General features: G+C 36.8%; 1 protein-coding gene across 4 annotated transcripts in view; it reads right to left on the bottom strand.

Annotated features, from left to right (window-relative positions):
- The window catches only part of NCK1 (NCK adaptor protein 1), a 99,468-nt gene that overhangs the window by 10,636 nt on the left and 69,212 nt on the right, over positions 1 to 19,620 (bottom strand). For 3 of the 4 annotated variants that reach the window (XM_059065096.2, XM_067033739.1, XM_067033740.1), the window contains 2 exons: positions 19,354 to 19,597; positions 1,654 to 2,366 (listed from right to left, as the gene is read on the bottom strand). In XM_059065096.2, the coding sequence (XP_058921079.1) occupies positions 1,654 to 2,366; positions 19,354 to 19,579 (939 nt within the window). In that variant the 5' untranslated portion in view covers positions 19,580 to 19,597. Of the gene's footprint in view, positions 1 to 1,653; positions 2,367 to 17,137; positions 17,251 to 19,353; positions 19,598 to 19,620 lie in introns of those variants that run through there. The other variant, XM_067033741.1, reaches the window with a different exon arrangement.

A 19,620-nucleotide genomic window follows, 5' to 3' on the forward strand; every position in this document is an offset into this window, starting at 1 on the left:
TAGTAGCTAACAGGAGCTGTCTTACAGAGTAGCTGATGTAATACTCTGAAATCTCAAAGATGAAGGACACAAAAATGAGAACTAATTTAAACTCTAATAAGAGGTCATAAACTCAAATGCCTATAAGGGGCAAAAAAGAAATGTAAACAATGGCCAGGGTGGCTATATAGGGGGAACAACAGTACATGGCCAATCTAAAGGAGGTGGCCACTTAACTGCAATTGCTGCCTTGTAGGAATATGGCTAAACACCGACAGGCCTTCCAATTTTAAAAGGGAAATCTGATGTCTAAATTCTTATACTATATCTCCCAATATTTAAAAACTGACAATGAATTCAAATGTTTAAAAACACTGTGCAGGTCAAATGAAATCTGCCTATTTGAGACCTCTACTTTAAAAATTCTACTACTAAAAGTAATGGTATATTTTGGATAATATCTATGCTCAATTACCCACAAGAAAATACACAGTATTTTGCAATCAAGCTACTTTTTTGGTTTTGTTTTTTTTTTTAACCTAACACTCTTTTGAATAGTCTATATCAACCTCTTATACAGTTACTGCCAAAGTTTCAAACAGTGGGTTTCTTGGAAACATCTTATGGTTATTTACCACCCACTCCAGGGTCACTCCCTTCTAATCCTTCTGCCCACTGCTTGTCCTAGAAAGTACGGCCAGGTCAGGCGTCTAACAGAAAACAAATCCCACCACTCTTGCTATCATCAATCACCTTCTCTTTCCGCGGGGTTACGTGCAGGTCCCCATTTCCTGAACTTCACATCAGGAAGTTCAATTATAATTTCAATCTCGCCCTCTCATCTTTCCCACCCCTCACCCCTTAAACACACACACACACACATACCCCACTCACACAGATAGGTTTTCTTTCTTTCTTTCAACCTTCTGTACAATCATACATTAACTTTTGTACAAATACATATACACAAAAAAAGCCAATACTAGTCATGGAAAAGTAGTGATATCCTTTATCAAGGAAAAATAAAGGCCATTTTTAAGGGAAATGAGTATTGTCAAATTCTAAAATCCTAGATAGTACCCAAAAGAGCCCACATAACTATTTTCTTACTCAACTTTTATGGTTTTACAGTTTTATTGTTTTACTAGTCTTGGAACAGAATTTATCTTTTATTGCAAATGCACTTCAAATACAGTGCATGTTCAAATGGGTTTCTGAGGTACATAAGACTGTATTCCAACTTCCAAACAAGCAATTTATAAAAGAAGCAAATATCAGTTTTTTAAATTCAGGGATTTCCTTTATTGTAAGGATGACAGTGTATCCATTATGCAATTTAAGAAATGTTTTCCCAGTTTAGTCTACTGTATTGTTCTACTCTCAGTGAAGTAACCAGTGTTCAATTTTCTCCATTTTTGTTTAATGCAAAAGAAAATATATCAGGAAGGCAAAACCAACAGAACTAGACAAGGCTAAATAATCCAGTGTAGGGCTATATATTACTAAAAATAAATACACTTGGAAAGAACACTGACTTTCACTAAGAAACTTTACATATTTTAACAAATATACTACCTGGTTAATTTTAGGGAAGCCACTTAACTTCTCTAATCTTCTATTTATTTTTTTAATACTCCGAGTTCTATTTCCATTTACCTTTGAAAACCAACTTACCGAAGATTCACTATCACGAATGAGGAAATCACCTTCATGCCCTCTTTCATTTAATGCCATTTCTGCTTGGTGCCTGGTGACTTTCCCATAATACCATGGATTGCCAGCAAACTTTCCAGTGAGTGAAGGCCTAATGTAATCACACTGTGGAGGCGATGGTTCCAAACCTGAGGTTAATGGATTATTCTGCATAATGGTAACATAGTTTTTCGGCACCAGACCAACCATTCCATTGATCTTCCTGCATTTCCACCACTCAGGGTCATTTTCAGGTTTTTCAATAACATCCATTACATCGCCTTTCTCAAAATTAAGTTCTTCATCATTGGACGAGCTGAATGGGTAAAGAGCCTGTACCACATGTAACACTTGCCCAGTATTTAGGTTACTGACGACTGCTGCTAATTTCTCTGACAAAGAACCCACATGGTCACCCAAAGGACTGTCGCCTTCCTCAGTCACATAGTTTGAAGGGAACCATCCAACATGTCCATTGTAGCTACCCCGCCACCACCCATCACTGCATTTCTCCATGACGATCACCTTTGTCCCTTTTATCAATGACAATTCATCCTCTCTCTCTGCCATGTAGTTAAATTTTACATAAGCAGGCATGTTGAGGTCATACAGACGTTCCCCTGGGTCAACAAAGCTATCATCAGCAGGAGATGCAGAATCTGGCACACTAGGTTTTCTTTTCACTTTTCCAATGCCTGTTTAAATAAAAAAGGGTAATGAGAATATAAAACAATGATAATCAAAAACACCAATTTATTCATTATAAAGAAAGGATCTTTAATTCTGTAATTCTTTCAAGCCTTTTAACTAAGGTAACAAATTCCGTCCTTCCTTCCTTCCTCCCTCCCTCTCACTCTTTCTCTTTCTTTCTTTACATCCTCACGACTTATACATAAAGGCTCCAGCCAACCCGTATTCTTCTTGTCTTACTTTATTAACTGAGATTCTATTAACTTGCTGTATAGAAATAAAACAGTAACTTAAATTACAATTTGATATGCAATATAAAATTGTAGTTATGTCTAGGTAATCCTCCCATTTGCTTTCTTAGTTCCCGAGACCAAGGTTGCTCTATTTAATGTATGCTAGAGCAACTTTAGTCAGGCATTTTCACCACTGTTCACTTCTTAGCACATGATTTTGTGTTCTACTTTTACTGAGAAAACGAAGGCATTTCCTAGGTAAAATTTCTCAAATACTTTCTCACTATCTCAAAATTATTTCTCATTACCCTTATTCTTTTTCTTCTCCCAAGTTCCCAACCTCTGATCCTTCTGGGTTCTTAATACCTACCATCTTTCCTGCCTCTTTTTGGGACTCTTGGCCATCCTCCAGCACTCCTCCTCCCCATCCTTGTTTCCCTCCCACTTATTCACTTCTATTGGCTAAAAACACATTTAGATTGCTTTTACTCCAAAATAAGTTACTTCAACTCTGCTATTGTTTTTTAACTACATCATTCTTTATAAAACTGTCTTCCCTTTTTCCTTCAACTTTTTCACCACTCACTCACTCCTAACACCTTATAATCTGGTTCTCTATTTCCACCAAAACTACTCAATTAAAACCGTAACCTTTTCATTGCCAAATTAGTCCCTTTTAGAGCCCTCGGTCTTTTCAAACTCTATATAGCAACCAAGATCACAGATAACTCTGTACAACATTTTCTCCTTCTTTCATTTCCCTGAGAGTCTCCTGTTTTCCCTACTGACCTGTTTAAATATTCTTGTGTTCCTCTGTCTGTGCTCCTCTAAACCTTGTTATAAAATTGCATTGTACTTGCTTACTTGTCCATCTAATAAAAGAGTGAGTTTCCTGGGGGCAGTAAACTGGATCTTATTACCTTGTATCTCCAGCACTTAGCAGTAACTATACTAGTAGCAGGAACAAAGTGAATGTTTGCTGAAAGAACAAGTGAATGATTCCTTTGTTGAAAGTGTTTCCCAAGATGCCATGCTTGGACTTAGCCTCTGCTTCAAGAAAATCATACACTTTCACTTTCTATAACTTCTGTATAGAAGGTTCCAAGGTCTCTTTGTAGCTCTAAGCTGGAATTCAAGCATTACAATTCCAACTGTCACTAGACATCTACAGAATGAATGTACCATCAACACCTCAAATACAACCTCCATGTCCAAATAAAAATAACCTCTCCAAGATCCATAAATTAACTAACTCCCTCCCTCCCTCCCAATTTCCTTCCTTCTGGTTAATGATGTATCATCATCATGAAAAATTCATACATCAGGGATTTCTGGCACAGCGGGGAACTCTAGGGTTCCATCCCTCCAAAAGAGTAATTAATGAGCTGGCAAATACTGTCAAAATCAACTTTTGCAGAACTCCAGAATCTAGTAAAAAACTTATAAAAACTAGCTAGGCTTAGTGAATAAAGAAGCTGCTGCTTTGTAATAAGAGAGCACTGTAGCATTTTAAGCTGCCTGCCTAATATCTCTTAAGTCCCAAATCAGTGGTGGCTGTGAAGACAGCAAACTGAACTCTTAATGCCAGACAGAACAATACAGATCTTATTCACAAAGAACTGTAATTGTGCGTTTCAACCTATCTGGAAGCTACCTCAAGGACCGGCACAATGGCTTGCCTCGGTTCCACCTGACTTGGAGCATTCCCAGGGCTGGGATGTTTTTTGCTGAAGTCATTTAATTGATGCAGCAGACTGGTATAAGAAACAACAACTAGGATAAGAAACAGATAAAAAATCCTAGGAAGGAAAAGTTTGAGTAAGGATACACAAGGGGTAATAAGGGCTTTGAAAAGCCCCTGTGTATACCAGAAAATCAAGAAAGCCACACATATAGCCAGAATCAGCACTTGTTCAGCAAAGGCCTGAGAAGACCCTGAGCTTTCACCTATTGCTGACCTTCAAGCTCTGAAGAAGCAGTAAGTAAAGGCTAAGGAAGGGTTGCAAATGGCCTGGCTACGTGTTGAAAGAGGTTTTTTTCTTTTTCTTTTGGTTTCACGTGTTTAAGAAAACTCTTTCAAAACACTGGCTGACAACTAAGCAAAGGAACACAGATTTCAGTGGTCACACAATAACACAGACTTTATAAAAATAGTTTAGAAAAGTCACTAAACAAGCAAACAAAACAACCACAATAAGAAGCAACAACAAACCCTAGAGACAAGGTAGAATCTGATGCTGAAAGAAAAAAGTATCAATAAAGAATTCCAAGTCCATATATACACTATCAAATGTAAAATAGATAACTAGTGGGAAGCAGCCACATAGCAGAGGGAGATTAGCTTGGTGTTTTGTGACCACCTAGAGGGGTGGGATAGGGAGGGTGGGAGGGAGGGAGGGAGATGCAAGAGGGAAGAGATATGGGGACATATGTGTATGTATAACTGATTCACTTTGTTATAAAGCAGAAACTAACACACCATTGTAAAGCAATTATACTCTAATAAAGTTTAAAAAATAAAAAAGAATTCCATGTCCAGCAAAAGTGTCCTTTGAAAGTGAAGAAGATACTCCCAAGGTAAACAAAAACTGAAGGAGTATGTCACACTACACGTGTGCTACAACAAACACTAAAAAGAGTCCTCCAGGCTGAGATGAAAGGACACTGAAGTCATATGAAGAACAGTGGTAAAGGTAGTTAAACTGTAAATATAAAAACCAGTTACCATTCTGAGGGTTGTCTTTTGGTCTTCATTATAGTATCCTTTGCTGCACAAAAGCTTTTAAGTTTCATTAGGTCCCATTTGTTTATTTTTGTTTTTATTTCCATGTCTCTAGGAGGTGGGTCAAAAAGGATCTTGCTGTGATTTATGTCATAGAGTGTTCTGCCTATGTTTTCCTCTAAGAGTTTGATAGTGTCTGGCCTTACATTTAGGTCTTTAACCCATTTTGAGTTTATTTTTATGTATGGTGTTAGGGAGTGTTCTAATTTCATACTTTTATATGTACATGTCCAGTTTTCCCAGCAACACTTATTGAAGAGGCTGTCTTTTCTCCACTGTATATTCCTGCCTCCTTTATCAAAGATAAGGTGACCATATGTGTGTGGGTTTATCTCTGGGCTTTCTATCCTGTTCTATTGATCTATATTTCTGTTCTTGTGTCAGTAGCATACTGTCTTGATTACTGTAGCTTTGTAGTAATCTCCAAAATTTATAAGCAACTCATGCAGCTCAATAACAAAAAAACAAACAAACCAATACAAAAATGGGCAGAAGACCTAAATAGACATTTCTCCAAAGAAGATACACAGATTGCCAACAAACACATGAAAGAATGCTCAACATCATTAATCATTAGAGAAATACAAATCAAAACTACAATGAGATACCATCTCACACCGATCAGAATGGCCATCATCAAAAAATCTAGAAACAATAAATGCTGGAGAGGGTATGGAGAAAAGGGAACACTCTTGCACTGTTGGTGGGAATGTAAATTGATACAGCCACTATGGAGAACAGTATAGAAGTTCCTTAAAAAACTACAGATAGAACTACCATACGACCCAGCAATCCAACTACTGGGCATATACCCTGAGAAAATGATAATTCAAGAGTCATGTACCAAAATGTTCATTGCAGCTCTATTTACAATAGCCAGGACATGGAAGCAACCCAAGTGTCCATTGACAGATGAATGGATAAAGATGATGTCGCTCATAGATACAATGGAATATTACTCAGCCACAAAAAGAAACGAAATTGAGTTATTTGTAGTGAGGTGGATGGATCTAGAGTCTGTCATACAGAATGAAGTAAGTCAGAAAGAGAAAAAAAATACCGTATGCTAACACATATATATGCAATCTAAAAAAAATGGTACTGATGAACCTAGTGGCAGGCAGGGCAGCAATAAAGATGCAGATGTAGAGAATGGACTTGAGGACACAGTAGGGGAAGGGGAAGCTGGGATAAAGTGAGAGTAGCACTGACATATATACACTACCAAATGTAAAATGGATGGTTAGTGGGAAGCTGCTGCATAGCAGAGGGAGATCAGCTTGATGCTTTGTGATGACCTAAGGGGTGGGATAGGGAGAGTGGGATAGGGAGGGTGGGAGGGAGGCTCAAGACGGAGGGGATATGAGGATATATGTATACATACAGCTGATTCACTTTGTTGTACAGCAGAAACTAACAAAACATTGTAAAGCAGTTATACTCCAATTAAGATATGAAAAAAATCAATTATAAAAGGCAGTAATAAAAGAATTGAGGGGAAAAAAGCTATAAGACATATAAAAGAACAAACAGCAAAGTATCAGAAGGCCTTCCCTACCAGTCTTTTTTTTTTTTTTTTTTTTTTTTGCAATACACGGGCCTCTCACTGTTGTGGCCTCTCCCGTTGCAGAGCACAGGCTCCAGACGTGCAGGCTCACTAGCCATGGCTCACGGGCCTAGCCGCTCCACGGCATGTGGGATCTTCCCGGACCAGGGCACGATCCCGTGTCCCCTGCATCAGCAGGCGGACTCTCAACGACTGCGCCAGAAGGGAAGCCCCCTACCAGTAATTTCTTGAAATGTTGGATTAAAAGGTAAAGATTGGCAGAATGGATTAAAAAAATATGATCCAACACTATGCTATCTATAAGACACTAACTTCAGATCCAAAGATGCAAACAGGCTTGAAAGTGAAAGGATGCAAAAAGACATTCCATGAAAATGGTAACAAAAGAGAGCACAGACTTTAAGACAAAAATTGTTACAGGAGACAAAGGACATTATATGTTGATAAGAAGTCAATCCATGAAGAAGATTTAACAATTATAGATATATACACACCTAACAACAGAGCCGCAAGACATATAATAAAGGAAAACTAACAGAATTAAAGGGAGAAATTGACATTTCTACAATATAGTTGGAGATTTCAATACCTCACCTTCAATAAGGATAGAACAAAAGACCACAAAACTGAAATCATATAAAATATCTTCTCTGACCACAGTGGAATGAAATTCAGAATCAATGACAGAAAGGAAAACTGGAAAATGTACAAATATATGGAAATTAATCAACACACCCAAACAACTAGTAGGTCAAAGGAAAAATTACAGGTGAGATTAGAAAATACATTGAGATAAATGAAAATGAAAACACAACATACTAAAACCTACAGGCTACAGCAAAAGCACTGCTCAGGGAAATTTATAACCCTACCAGCTTACATTAAAAAAGAAAATCAATCTCAAATCAATAACCTAACTTTACTCCTTAAAGAACTAAAAAAAGATCAAGCAGAAGCTAGCAGAAGGAAGGAAATAATAAAGATTAGAGCAGAGGTAAACACAAAGAGTACAGAAAAGCAACAAAGAAACAATGAAACCTTTGAAAATATCAAAACTGACAAATCTTTAGCAAGACTGACCAAGAAAAAAAAGAGAAAAGACTTAAATTACTAAAATCAGAACTGAAGTGGGGACATTACTAGAAACCTTACAGAAATAAAAGAATACTATAAACAACTATATGCCAATAAATCAGAAAACCTACATGAAAAGAAAAAATTGCTAGAAACACACAAACTACCAAAAATGACTCAAGAAGAAACAGAAAATGTGGATAGACTTATAAGAAGTAAAAGACTGAATCAGTAATCAACACTTCTGAACAAGAAAAAGCCCAGAACCAGATAACTTGACTTGTGAATTCTACCAAACATTTCTCTCTCAAACTTCTACCCAAAGAGAAGGAAACATTTCATAACTCACTCCATGAGTCCAGCATTACCTAGATACCAAAGACATAAAGATATCACAAGAAAACTACTGACCAATACCCTTTCCTTTATGAATACAGATATAAATATATTCAACTAACAGTCAATTTTTGTTATTCATGGTGGTTCTGTTCTATACAGTGACCATGAATACTTAATTAGCATACTGAACCACTGCTCCTAGGGGATACTCTGTTCACAACATTTTTGTTATGTGTGTTTCTCTTTAAAGACACTTTATTTAATATAAATTCTTGACTCACTGACACTGAACTCATGGCCAACAATGCTATAAACTCATGCCTGAATGAAGCTTACCTAGCACACATACTTTTTCCATAAAGCAAATCAAAGCTTTCTTACACTTAGGAACACTAAACAATACTTTAGCACTATGCTTGGGCACTATTTTAAACAGTAAAATCACACACACACACACACACACACACGTGGCATTAAACTGCAAAAAGGACAGTTACTTGCAGTATGAGAGCTGAAATGAGAGGTCACCTTGTTTGATCTCTGCTAGCAACTCAAATTTTTTGCCCTTGGCAAATGTTCTCAAAAGTACTGCAAGTACCAATTTGGGATTTTCATGATAAAAGTAATAAAACACCCCTTCATGATAAAAATGGTCAGCAAACTAGGAATAGAAGGGAATTTCCTCAACACAATAAAGGGTATTTATGAAAAAAACATGGTTACCATCACACTCAGTAGTGAAAGACAGAAAGCTTTTACTCTAAGATCAAAAACAAGACATAAATGCCCTCTTTCACCACTTCTATTCAACACTGTACCAGAGGTGCTTGCCAGAGCAATTAAGCAAGATAAAGAAATAAGACATAGCCAAACTGGAAAGGAAGAAGTAAAATAATCTTTATTCACAGATGACATGATCTTATATAGAAAATCCTAAAGAATTAATACACAAGAAATCTGGAACCAATAACTTAGCAAAGTTGAAAGATACAAAAACACACACACAAAAAAAAAAAACCACAAAAAATCAGTGAATTTCAATATACTAGCAATGAACAATCTGAATAGGAAATTTTTTTTCCTGTGCTCTTAAACCCCCCAAACCTTATTGGGCTCCTTCCTTTTTTTATATATATTTTATTATTATTATTTATTTTATTTTATTTTATTTTGGCAGGCTGCATTGGGTCTTCATTGCTGCACACAGGCTTTCTCTAGTTGTGGCGAGTGGGGCTACCCTTTGTTGTGCATGGGCTTCTCATTGCGGTGGCTCCTCTTTGTTGTGGGGCACAAGCTCTAGGCACACAGGCTTCAGTAGTCGTGGCACGCAAGCTCAGGAGTTGTGGTTCGCGGGCTCTAGAGCGTAGGCTCAGTAGCCATGACACACAGGCTTAGTTGCTCCACAGCATGTGGGATCTTAGTTGCTCCACAGCATGTGGGATCTTCCTGGACCAGGGCTCAAACCCGTGTCCCCCACATTAGCAGGCGGATTCTTAACCACTGTGCCACCAGGGAAGTCCCAGGAAATTTTTAAAATTCAATTTTTAATAGCATTAAGAATAAAATACACAGAAATAAATTTAATCAAGGAGGTACAAGACTTGTACACTAAACACTACAAAATATTGCTGAAAGAAATTAAAGAAGACCTAAATAAATGGAAAGACATTCTATGTTTATGCATTTGAAAACTTAGTAGATGACATTAGATGGACAATACAATTGGCCCTCGGTATCCATGGGTTCCGTATTTGTGGATTCGAACAACCTCAGATCAAAAATATTTGGGAAAAAAACTCCAGAAAGTTCCAAAAAGGAAAATGTAAATGTGCCATGCACCAGAAACTATTTACATAGAATTTACATTGGATTAGGTATTACAAGTAATTGAGAGATGATTTAAAGTACATAGGAGAATGTGTGTAGGTTAATGCAAATACTATGCCATTTTATACAAGAAACTTGAGCATCCTTGAGTTTTGGTTATCTGCAGGGGGTACTGGAACCACACCCCTGCAGATACCAAGGGACGACTATACTATCCAAAGTGATCCACAAATTCAATGTAATCCTTATCAAAGTATCAACACCCTTTTTTTGGCAGAAATGGAAAAAACTGATCCTAAAATTCATATGGAATCTTAAGTTATCCCAAATAGCCACAACAAACTTGAAAATGGAAAAAACAAAGTTAACGGACTCACACTTCCCAATTTCAAAACTTACTACAAAGCCACAGTACTCAAAACAGTGTAGTACTGGCATAAAAGGAATGATGAACAGACCAATGGAAAAGAATTGAGAGTTCTGAAATAACTCTCAATTCTATTCCAGTTGCTCCATATTTTTTGACTTTGACCTTGAGAAGGGTGCCAAGACCATTTAATGAAAGAAAGAATAGTCTCTTCAACAAATGATGCTGGGACACCTGCATATCCACAGGCAAAAGAACGAAGTTGTATTCCTACTTCATACCACATAAAAATATGAACTCAAAATGGATAGATGACCCAAATATAAGGGTTAAAACTTTAAAATGCTGGGTCTTCGCTGCTGTGTGAGGGCTTTCTCTAGTTGCGGCAAGCAGGGGCTACTCTTCATTGCGGTGCATAGGCTTCTCATGCTTTGGCTTCTCGTTGTGGAGCACGAGCTCTAGGCGCACGGGCTTCGGTAGTTGTGGCACACAGGCTCAGTAGTTGTGGCTCATGGGCTCTAGAGCACAGGCTTAGTAGTTGTGGCACACAGGCTTAGTTGCTCCATGGCATGTGGGATCTTCCCGGACCACAGCTCAAACCCATGTCCCCTGCATTGGCAGGCAGATTCTTAACCACTGTGGCACCAGGGAACTCCAACAATGAAATACTGATACCACTTCACATCCTACTAGGATGGCTATAATAAAACCAAATTAAACCGAACGAAAAAAAAAAGGAAAGTAAGTATTGATGAGGATATGGAGAAACTGGAACCCCTCCAGTCAAAATGTAAAATGGTGCTACTGCTGTGGGAAACAGCTGGGTTCCTCAAAATGTTGAACACAAAACTACCATAATTCCACCCCTAGGTATACACCCAAAAGAACTGAAAACAGGTATACAAATAAATACTTGTACACAAGTGTTCATAGCTTCACTATTCGCAATAACCAAAAGATGGAAATGACCCAAATGTCCATCCACAGATGAATGGATAAACAAAATGTGGTATATCCATATAATTCAATATTATTCAGCCATAAAAGGGATGAAGTAGTGATACATGCTACAACATGAATGAACCTCAAAAACAGTATGCTGAGTGAAAGAAACTAGACACAAAAGGTTACATATTGTATGATTCCATTTATATGACATAGCCAGAACAGGTAAATCCATATAGACAGAAAGTAGATTAGTGGTTGCCAGGAGCTAAAGGGAAGGGGTAATGGGAGCAACTGCTTAATGGGAATGGGGTTTCCTTTTGGGTGATGAAAATAGTTTGGAATTAGACAGATGTGATGGTTGCACAACATTGTTAATGTACTAAATACCACTGAACTGTACACTTTAAAACAGTTAACTTCATGAATTTTACATCATAAAAATTATTTTCTTAAAAGATTCACACATCAAATCCTTAAAGTCACCATATGTCCTTTCTGCCAACACTTTACATTTCCACTATTCATGTGCTAGTTCAGGCTTATGTTGTTGTGCTTGAGCCTTCACTACCCACTAACTAGTTTTTTGGGTTTTTTTTACTAACCCAATCTATCCCACTTCAACCCATCATACACATCATCCAGTCTAATCTTATATTACAGCTACCATCACATTACCCTATTGCTCAAAAGCCAACAATGGCTCTCCTGCCTAACAAATTAAGAGAAATACTCTGCCTGGAATCTACAGCCCTCTCTAGAATGTCCTCAAGCCTTCCTTTCCAGGATTATGGTATAGACCAGTGGCCCCCAACCTTTTTGGCACCAGGGACCAGTTTCGTGGAAGACAATTTTATTTTTCCAAGGACAGGGTGGGGCGTGGATGGGATGATGATGATTCAGGCAATGGGGAGCAGCAGATGAAGCTTTGCTCACTGGCTCGCCACTCATCTCCTGTTGTGCTGCCCGGTTCCTAACAGGCCGCGGACCGGTATCAGTCCGCAGCCCAAGGGTTGGGCCCCACAGTGTAGACCTTGAAACAGCCTTTGAGTTCAAATCCCAGGTATGCTTCTTACTAACTGTGGAAACTTGAGCAAGCTATTTCACTTTTCTGAGCTCATAAATGGAGGAAACAGCACTTAACATGAGTGCTGTGAGAACTGAATAAAATAATGTAAAGTAATAGTACAGTACACAGAGTAAATGTTAAACAAAAGCATCTTTCTATAACGCCTTGCACTAAAACTACGCTAAATTTTAAGAATGGGCCAACTTAAATCCCCTGAATTAAATGTTTCTACCTTCATGACTTAGTTTACCTTGCAGTTTCTGAGCAAAACCTTATTAAAACTTCTGCCTTTCAAAAATCTACCCATTCAAGAAGTATCATTTCAAATAACAACTTTATTATTTTATTTATCTTTCTGCTTCATGTTTTTCAACATCCTTCATTCCCCATCGTCACCCTCAATGATATGTAAGCTCTCCTTTTTCAAGTACCCCAGCACCTTGTACTTCTGAGGTACTTGTATGCTAGCATTTCCTGTGTTTGTCTTTTAAGCCCATCTACTAGAGCATAAGCTTCCAGAGAGGAGCATTTTTAATGTCTCACTGATCTTTTGCATTTCCTTTACTATTTAGAACTGTATATACAGCAGATGATCAATGTGTTTATTAGACTGATTAAACTGAATACTGATATAAGCAAATATAAAATTCTAAACCTGAAAATAAAGGCTAGTTCTAAAATATTTTTCTTTTGATTCTGAAAAAGATAATGTCTAAGACTAATTAACCTTGTCCAAAAAAACTGTGAAGAATTTTTGGACAGACCCAACAATTAAAGCCCTAAGTGGGAAAACACCAAAACAACCGATTTTAATCTTAGAGGCCAGAAATAGTTCAAAGAAAGAATATAAGAGCTTAGAATATTTGTTTTCTGTGCAATACAAAGTCCTGTTTATCATGTGAATGACTGACAAATGCATGCATAATCAATAGCTTGCTTTTTCCCCAGCTTACAAATCTTCCAGAAGGGCCTGTTTATTGCCCTTTGTTTCCACTGCTTAAAAATAGTCCTTCCAGGGCTTCCCTGGTGGCGCAGTGGTTGAGAATCCGCCTGCCGATGCAGGGGACACGGGTTCGTGCCCCGGTCTGGGAAGATCCCACATGCCGCGGAGCGGCTGGGCCCGTGAGCCATGGCCACTGAGCCTACGCGTCCGGAGCCTGTGCTCCGCAACGGGAGAGGCCATAACAGTGAGAGGCCCGCGTACCACAAAAAAAAAAAAATAGTCCTTCCAATCTCATGCTATCAATGAGAGAGTAGATACAAAAGTAACTTACAAAATTATACAAATGTAAAGTATCAGTATCTCTTAATTTCTCAAGTATATTATAATCAGCAACAATTAGATCATTCCACAACAAGCAGGCTCCCGCAGATCAATGTATTATCTTTTCTAAATTTTTTCCAGCTTCAGTTAGTTCACCACAATCCTCCGAATTTTAATCAGTCCCTTTTACATCAAATCTTTTCAATCCATTACTTATTTGACTCTAATCTTTTCTGTACTCTATAGTCATAATGTGTGCACTAGGGAAACTCTTAACATAAGAGACCCTAAGTTTAAACTTTAGTGCTGTTACTTACTGGTTAATCTGATCTTGGTCAAGTTATTTAATCTTCTTTAAACTCCAGTTTCCTTGTTTGTGAAATGGTGGTGTGTAGTAAGTACCTATCTCAGAAAATTTTTGTAAAGAATTTTTAAAAGTTTATATGTAAAGCACTCAGCACAGCACATAGCACCTAGCAGGCACTCAATCAATGGTGGTTATTACTTTCCTACCTCCTAGTGCTTCTGGCATTATACTTTTTCAGAGTTTGTAGGGAAATACTCAGGTACATGCACTGAGGATGTGCATAACTCTGAGGCAGTTATTTTTATCATTAGCTTTGTTTAAAAAACCAAGCATTTAGTATAGCTTTCAATCTTCCCCTCACTCCAATCCACTAGTCTTACTTCTTTCTTCCTACAGCACTGTTTCTTGACCAAAACAATGTACTATTAACTCCTCAAAAGTTTTTAAGAATCTGGTTAAGCACTGTAAATATTCCATCTTCACACAATAGTTGTCTTCTCCCTAAGGCAAGTCTTTGTACCCATAACTATTCTTTATGTAACCTGGTTTCCAAATCTTTTGATACACTTGATGCTAGTATTTGGAAGCATCTGAGTTTCTCAATATCACTGTTAAAGTATATTTATCCAAAGTGAACAGACGATGTCATGTTTTGTTTGGCCAGCACACACACAAGGGAACTACTGCATCCCTTCACCTGAGTGCCTCTAGATTTGAATCAATGCCATCATACAGTGTGTTGAGATTTTTTTTTTAGCACCTACATTATCACAGCAGCTCCTACTCAGTCTGCAATTTACTCATGTAAATTGCAGCCAGGACAGATTCTCAGCAACTTTTTCAATTCCTTTTAAAAACTTAATGTAGAATTTCACATTAATGTCTGTTTCTATTCATCTTATTTCTCAGTTTTTAGCTTCCAAATAAATTTCTGAACTCAATGTACTAGTTATACTTCCATCATTAGGTCTTTACCTTAAGCATGTCATTTCCCTTCCATCTAAATCACAAAGTAAACTAGTGATCAGTAGAATGAGGCCTAAGAAAGTATTACTGATTCTTGCTAATTCTTTAGGGAACTATAATTCTGTTATGTTCCTCCTTCTCAAAACCAGTTTCTCCCTTATGGACTTTCCCCTGATTTCTATACCACATGTAAGACTGATCAGTTTGTTTACCAGGACAAAATACTTTCAGAGTCAGAAGGGACTTTCCAAGATCATCTGGTCTTGCCCAACTCTTGCCTTTACAAATAAGGAACAGGAAATTAGGAAAGTTATATACCCTTGGCCACATGGCCAATAAGTGATATATCTGGGAGCAGAACAAAGGAATTCTAAATACATATAAATGATGTTCTTTCTAGTACAGGTTGTATTTAATTTTTTTGTATTTTTATCTGTTCACTTGATTTATATGAAGTAAGATAAACTACTGCTTTTTATTATTCTCTGCTTTCTCTAAAACAATGTGCCCTTTTTGTTCTCAAGGGTATTCTGAGTACCACACAAGGAGCACATATACTGTTTCCTCTTACTTTTCAAGGCCATACAGGGAAAAGGTGGGTGAACAGCTACAAAGCTAAATAAATATAAATTTTGGCTTACTGCAGACAGTGAGGAAAGGAATATTTTGGTTAGAAACCTCAAATCCTGACTCTCAGTCTACACATCTATTTAATAACTATCAACTTTCTAAGACTCTACAGAGAGAAAGATAATTTTATACTGTATTGATGATATATATTAAATCACTGTATCAATGATACAATATATTCTTTTTATACCACTTCTAGTTGATTTATGGTCAATATCACTTAGATATCAAACTCAGATATGAAATATTAATAATAAATAACAACCACCACCTACCTCCTCACCAGAATGTAAGTTCTGTGAGTTAGTGTTAGTTTTTCATTCTATAATTTTTTGTGGCTTGCAGTGTGTAGGCTCTCAAAAATGTTGATAAACGAATGAATAAATAAGCTCTTTAAAAGGAAAACTAACCCCCAAAAATGTATCTAAAATTTTAACAACTCCCCAAAAAGTAAACAAAAGAGATATATTCTAAAAGGATTTACTTGGCCACCAAAGTTAATTAAATAAATGAAAGAGCCTTAATATTACAATTACAACTTTTTTTTCAACAAAGTGCTTTTACTCCCTTTCCATTTTGCCCTTTGCCCCGAAATCTTGACAGGTTACTCTTTGTTTCCTTAGACTCCTTACACATAAGAGACTTCTACAACAATCCCTCTGTTCATTTTCCTAGAACCACCAAGCAATTGTTCAAAGAGACCAAATCAAGTTCACTATCATAAGAGTATAAAAAGGCTATCAGCAGATACACGGATGAGGTTCTTGTTAGTATTAGAATTACTTTATGATCTGAACTCAAAAACAATCTAAGAATTCACTATTTTCTGTCAGTGTTTTCATATTCTTTGTATGCAGCTGCTCTCACAATTCATTTCAAAATATCAAGTCTCACATTAACCAAAATAGCAATTTCTAGCAATCCGACATTAAGTCAAAACATTCTCTTTACTGATGCTTTTATTAAACATTATCTTCTACATCGGTCCTCTGAAATCTAAGTAAAAAGCACCAGAACAACATCATGTTACTTCAAATGTTGAGGATGAAGGAACTTGCTCACTTAAAGCCTTTTTCTCCTCCTGTTTTTAATGTTTACAACTTATTTAATTCACTGCAAATGTCTATGCTAAGTTCAAAGAACTGCATCAAATTCAAATCATTTATATCCTTTTCCTGTCTGTTATTTAAACATTGACATTAAAAAATTTTTAATTACTTATCGAGTCAAAGCTATTAATATTTGATGTATCGCCAATCACTTAGCTTATGTTTCATAAACAATACAAAGCACCAGCCTATATAAACCCACCATTTTCTCTCCATAGTTTTCCTTTAAATTCACAAAGTGAAAACTCTATTTCAAAAACTACAAGAAAACTACATTTAATAAACATATTAACTTACTGAAAAAATCTTTAAAGACCTTTAACCAATCCATTCTGAAAAAAAAAATCCCGTCTGCTCTTTCCTCAGTTTGTTAACACAGCTTAGGATAATTCTCCATGAACTTCCTGGTTCTGCAACATTGAAACTCCCCACACCCAATCCATGTGACTTGGCCCACACCCAGGCAATAGAAAGGTTTCCTGAGGCTTCTCTCTTTCCAAAACATTTTTCCCCTGAACTCTAACAGAACCTATAAAACAAGTATATCGTGATGGCCACAAATATGACCTTACCATTCACATTTATTTTGGAAGAAGCTTTAAAGCGTGTATTTTTTTTCAACAGTTGAAAATATATTCATGTATTCATTCTTTCCTTTGTTTTCTTTTCTTTTTTAACCTTCAAACAATGTCTCCATCAGCACAGTCAATCATTGTGAAAAAAACCCATTAGCTATATGGGACATTTAAGTTACCAAAAAGGGATTCAGAAATTCTGAGGAAGGAAAGAAGGCTGTCCCATGCAAAAGCTGGATTTACATCATTATACAGGCTAACTACAGATCACTAGTCCTCTGGAATATACAGCAATAACTGTAATATACTAATAAAATCAACAGCGATAGCCTAGAACTTAAATAGATACAGTCTTGCTAAAACTGTCTCAATAATATCAGAAAATAGTATGGAAGGTTTCCCAGGAGTATTAATAATAAAAACTGTATCTAATAAGGCTTTTAAAATTCTTATGCAGTCATATCTAAAACTGGGGGTGTTTTTCCTCTTTGCTCTATATTAGTTTTTTCACTATCTTTTGTTAATTACTGTCACATCTGCTATACTTCTCAGGATACCACTATCCTTTTTAAAAGGAACATAAAAGTTTATCTAGGTGTGGCCCTAGTCCTTTCTGTGCCTTCATCACTATGAGGCATACTTTCTTGATAAGAAGTTACCTTAATCTTCCCTAATACACCTAATCAACATGCTTTAAATAAATGTCCAGTATTTACAAAATCACAAGTATTCCTGGTTCTAACTTTGGTCTCTTCAGCTATTCAAGGACAATCTCTTTCCAACTGTCTTTCATTCATATGTGAATTGTCTTCTATTTAAAAACTACTATTAAAAACTAATAAAAATGGCCTTATTTGCAAAACCTTAAAATCTCAAAAAAAGGTAAATCTAGTTAAAGTAGTTAAGTATCATGGTGAAAATTCAGATTAGGTAACTCCATTTATTAAATGACCTTTAGAATAGAATAACAATAATGCTGAATACGAAATAAAAACTAATATAAAGCAGTTAGTCAATAATATTCCATATTCATCAATCATGCCACATTACTCTCAAACTACCTTTTTCAAGGAGAAATTTTACTTCTTCCCCTACATATATACCAAAAACTATTAAGTAACAACATGCTTGCCTGAATACCTGAGGGAAATTCTGTCCCTCCCAATTCCTTCCTGTCAGCCAAGGAGAATTCAAGAGAGAGAGAGAGAGAGAGAGACAGCCTAGGCCTCATTTGCACGTATTTCCTTCCTATCACAGCTTGGCCAAGCCCAATGTGAAGTAGGTTCCCCTATCTCTGGCCCTAATGGAAGGCCAGTAAAAACAAACAAACTTTACAGTTAGGGGAAGAAAGAAGAGGAAAAAAGAGAAACAAAATAAGAAAGAGATAAGCTTTCTAGAGGCTAATATACAGTAATGCACAATTTAGAACTCTTTTATCAAATATAAGAATAAAATGGTGTTTTTAAAAGCACAGTTCAAAATATAAGCCATTAGATGTAAAATGAAGCAATGAAGCAATCCTGTAAAATAAGTTGCCTTGATGACAAGGAGGATATTCTGCATCTCACTCATTTTATCCCTATCTCAATTAGATGTAGAATCTGTCTAAACTCCAACAGGCACTCATGGTTCAAGGAGCCCCTAACAGAAGATCAGAGTTAAGTTCTACTGTCAGCATCACTCTGGCTTGACTCTTGAAGTCTGGCCAGATCCACCAGCTAGATTTACAGAAACAGACCTTCACTGGTCTCCTTGAACACACCTGACTTGAATACCCCTGCTATGAGCCAAATTTACCTTGCCTAGATGAAATCCCAGCCCTGGGATGTTCTAGTCAATTCTGCCCACTGCTGCCAATATTCAGTACAAAGAACCAACCTTTAGCATTCATTTAAAAGAAAGTATTGTCATTCTTGTTTTAATACAAAAATAACTTACCTAACGTATCCTTTAGGTTTTTTACAATCGATGCTTTCCGAGCACTGTTTTTCCTTTCCACGTAGTTAGAAGGCACAAAACCTGTTTTATTCATGGAATTTCGAACTCGCCACCAGGACTTAGAATCATCCAGAAGCCACAATCTCTCATTCTTCTTGATGTCTAGCTCTTGTTCTTGTTGGGCCACATAATCAAATTTGGCTACTACCACCACTTCTTCTGCCATTTTTCAGCAGCTTCTGCACTGTAACCACACAAAATATTTTA

This window comes from Kogia breviceps, chromosome 5 (assembly GCF_026419965.1).
Source record: "Kogia breviceps isolate mKogBre1 chromosome 5, mKogBre1 haplotype 1, whole genome shotgun sequence".
In the NCBI taxonomy this organism is placed as follows: Eukaryota; Metazoa; Chordata; class Mammalia; order Artiodactyla; family Physeteridae; genus Kogia; species Kogia breviceps.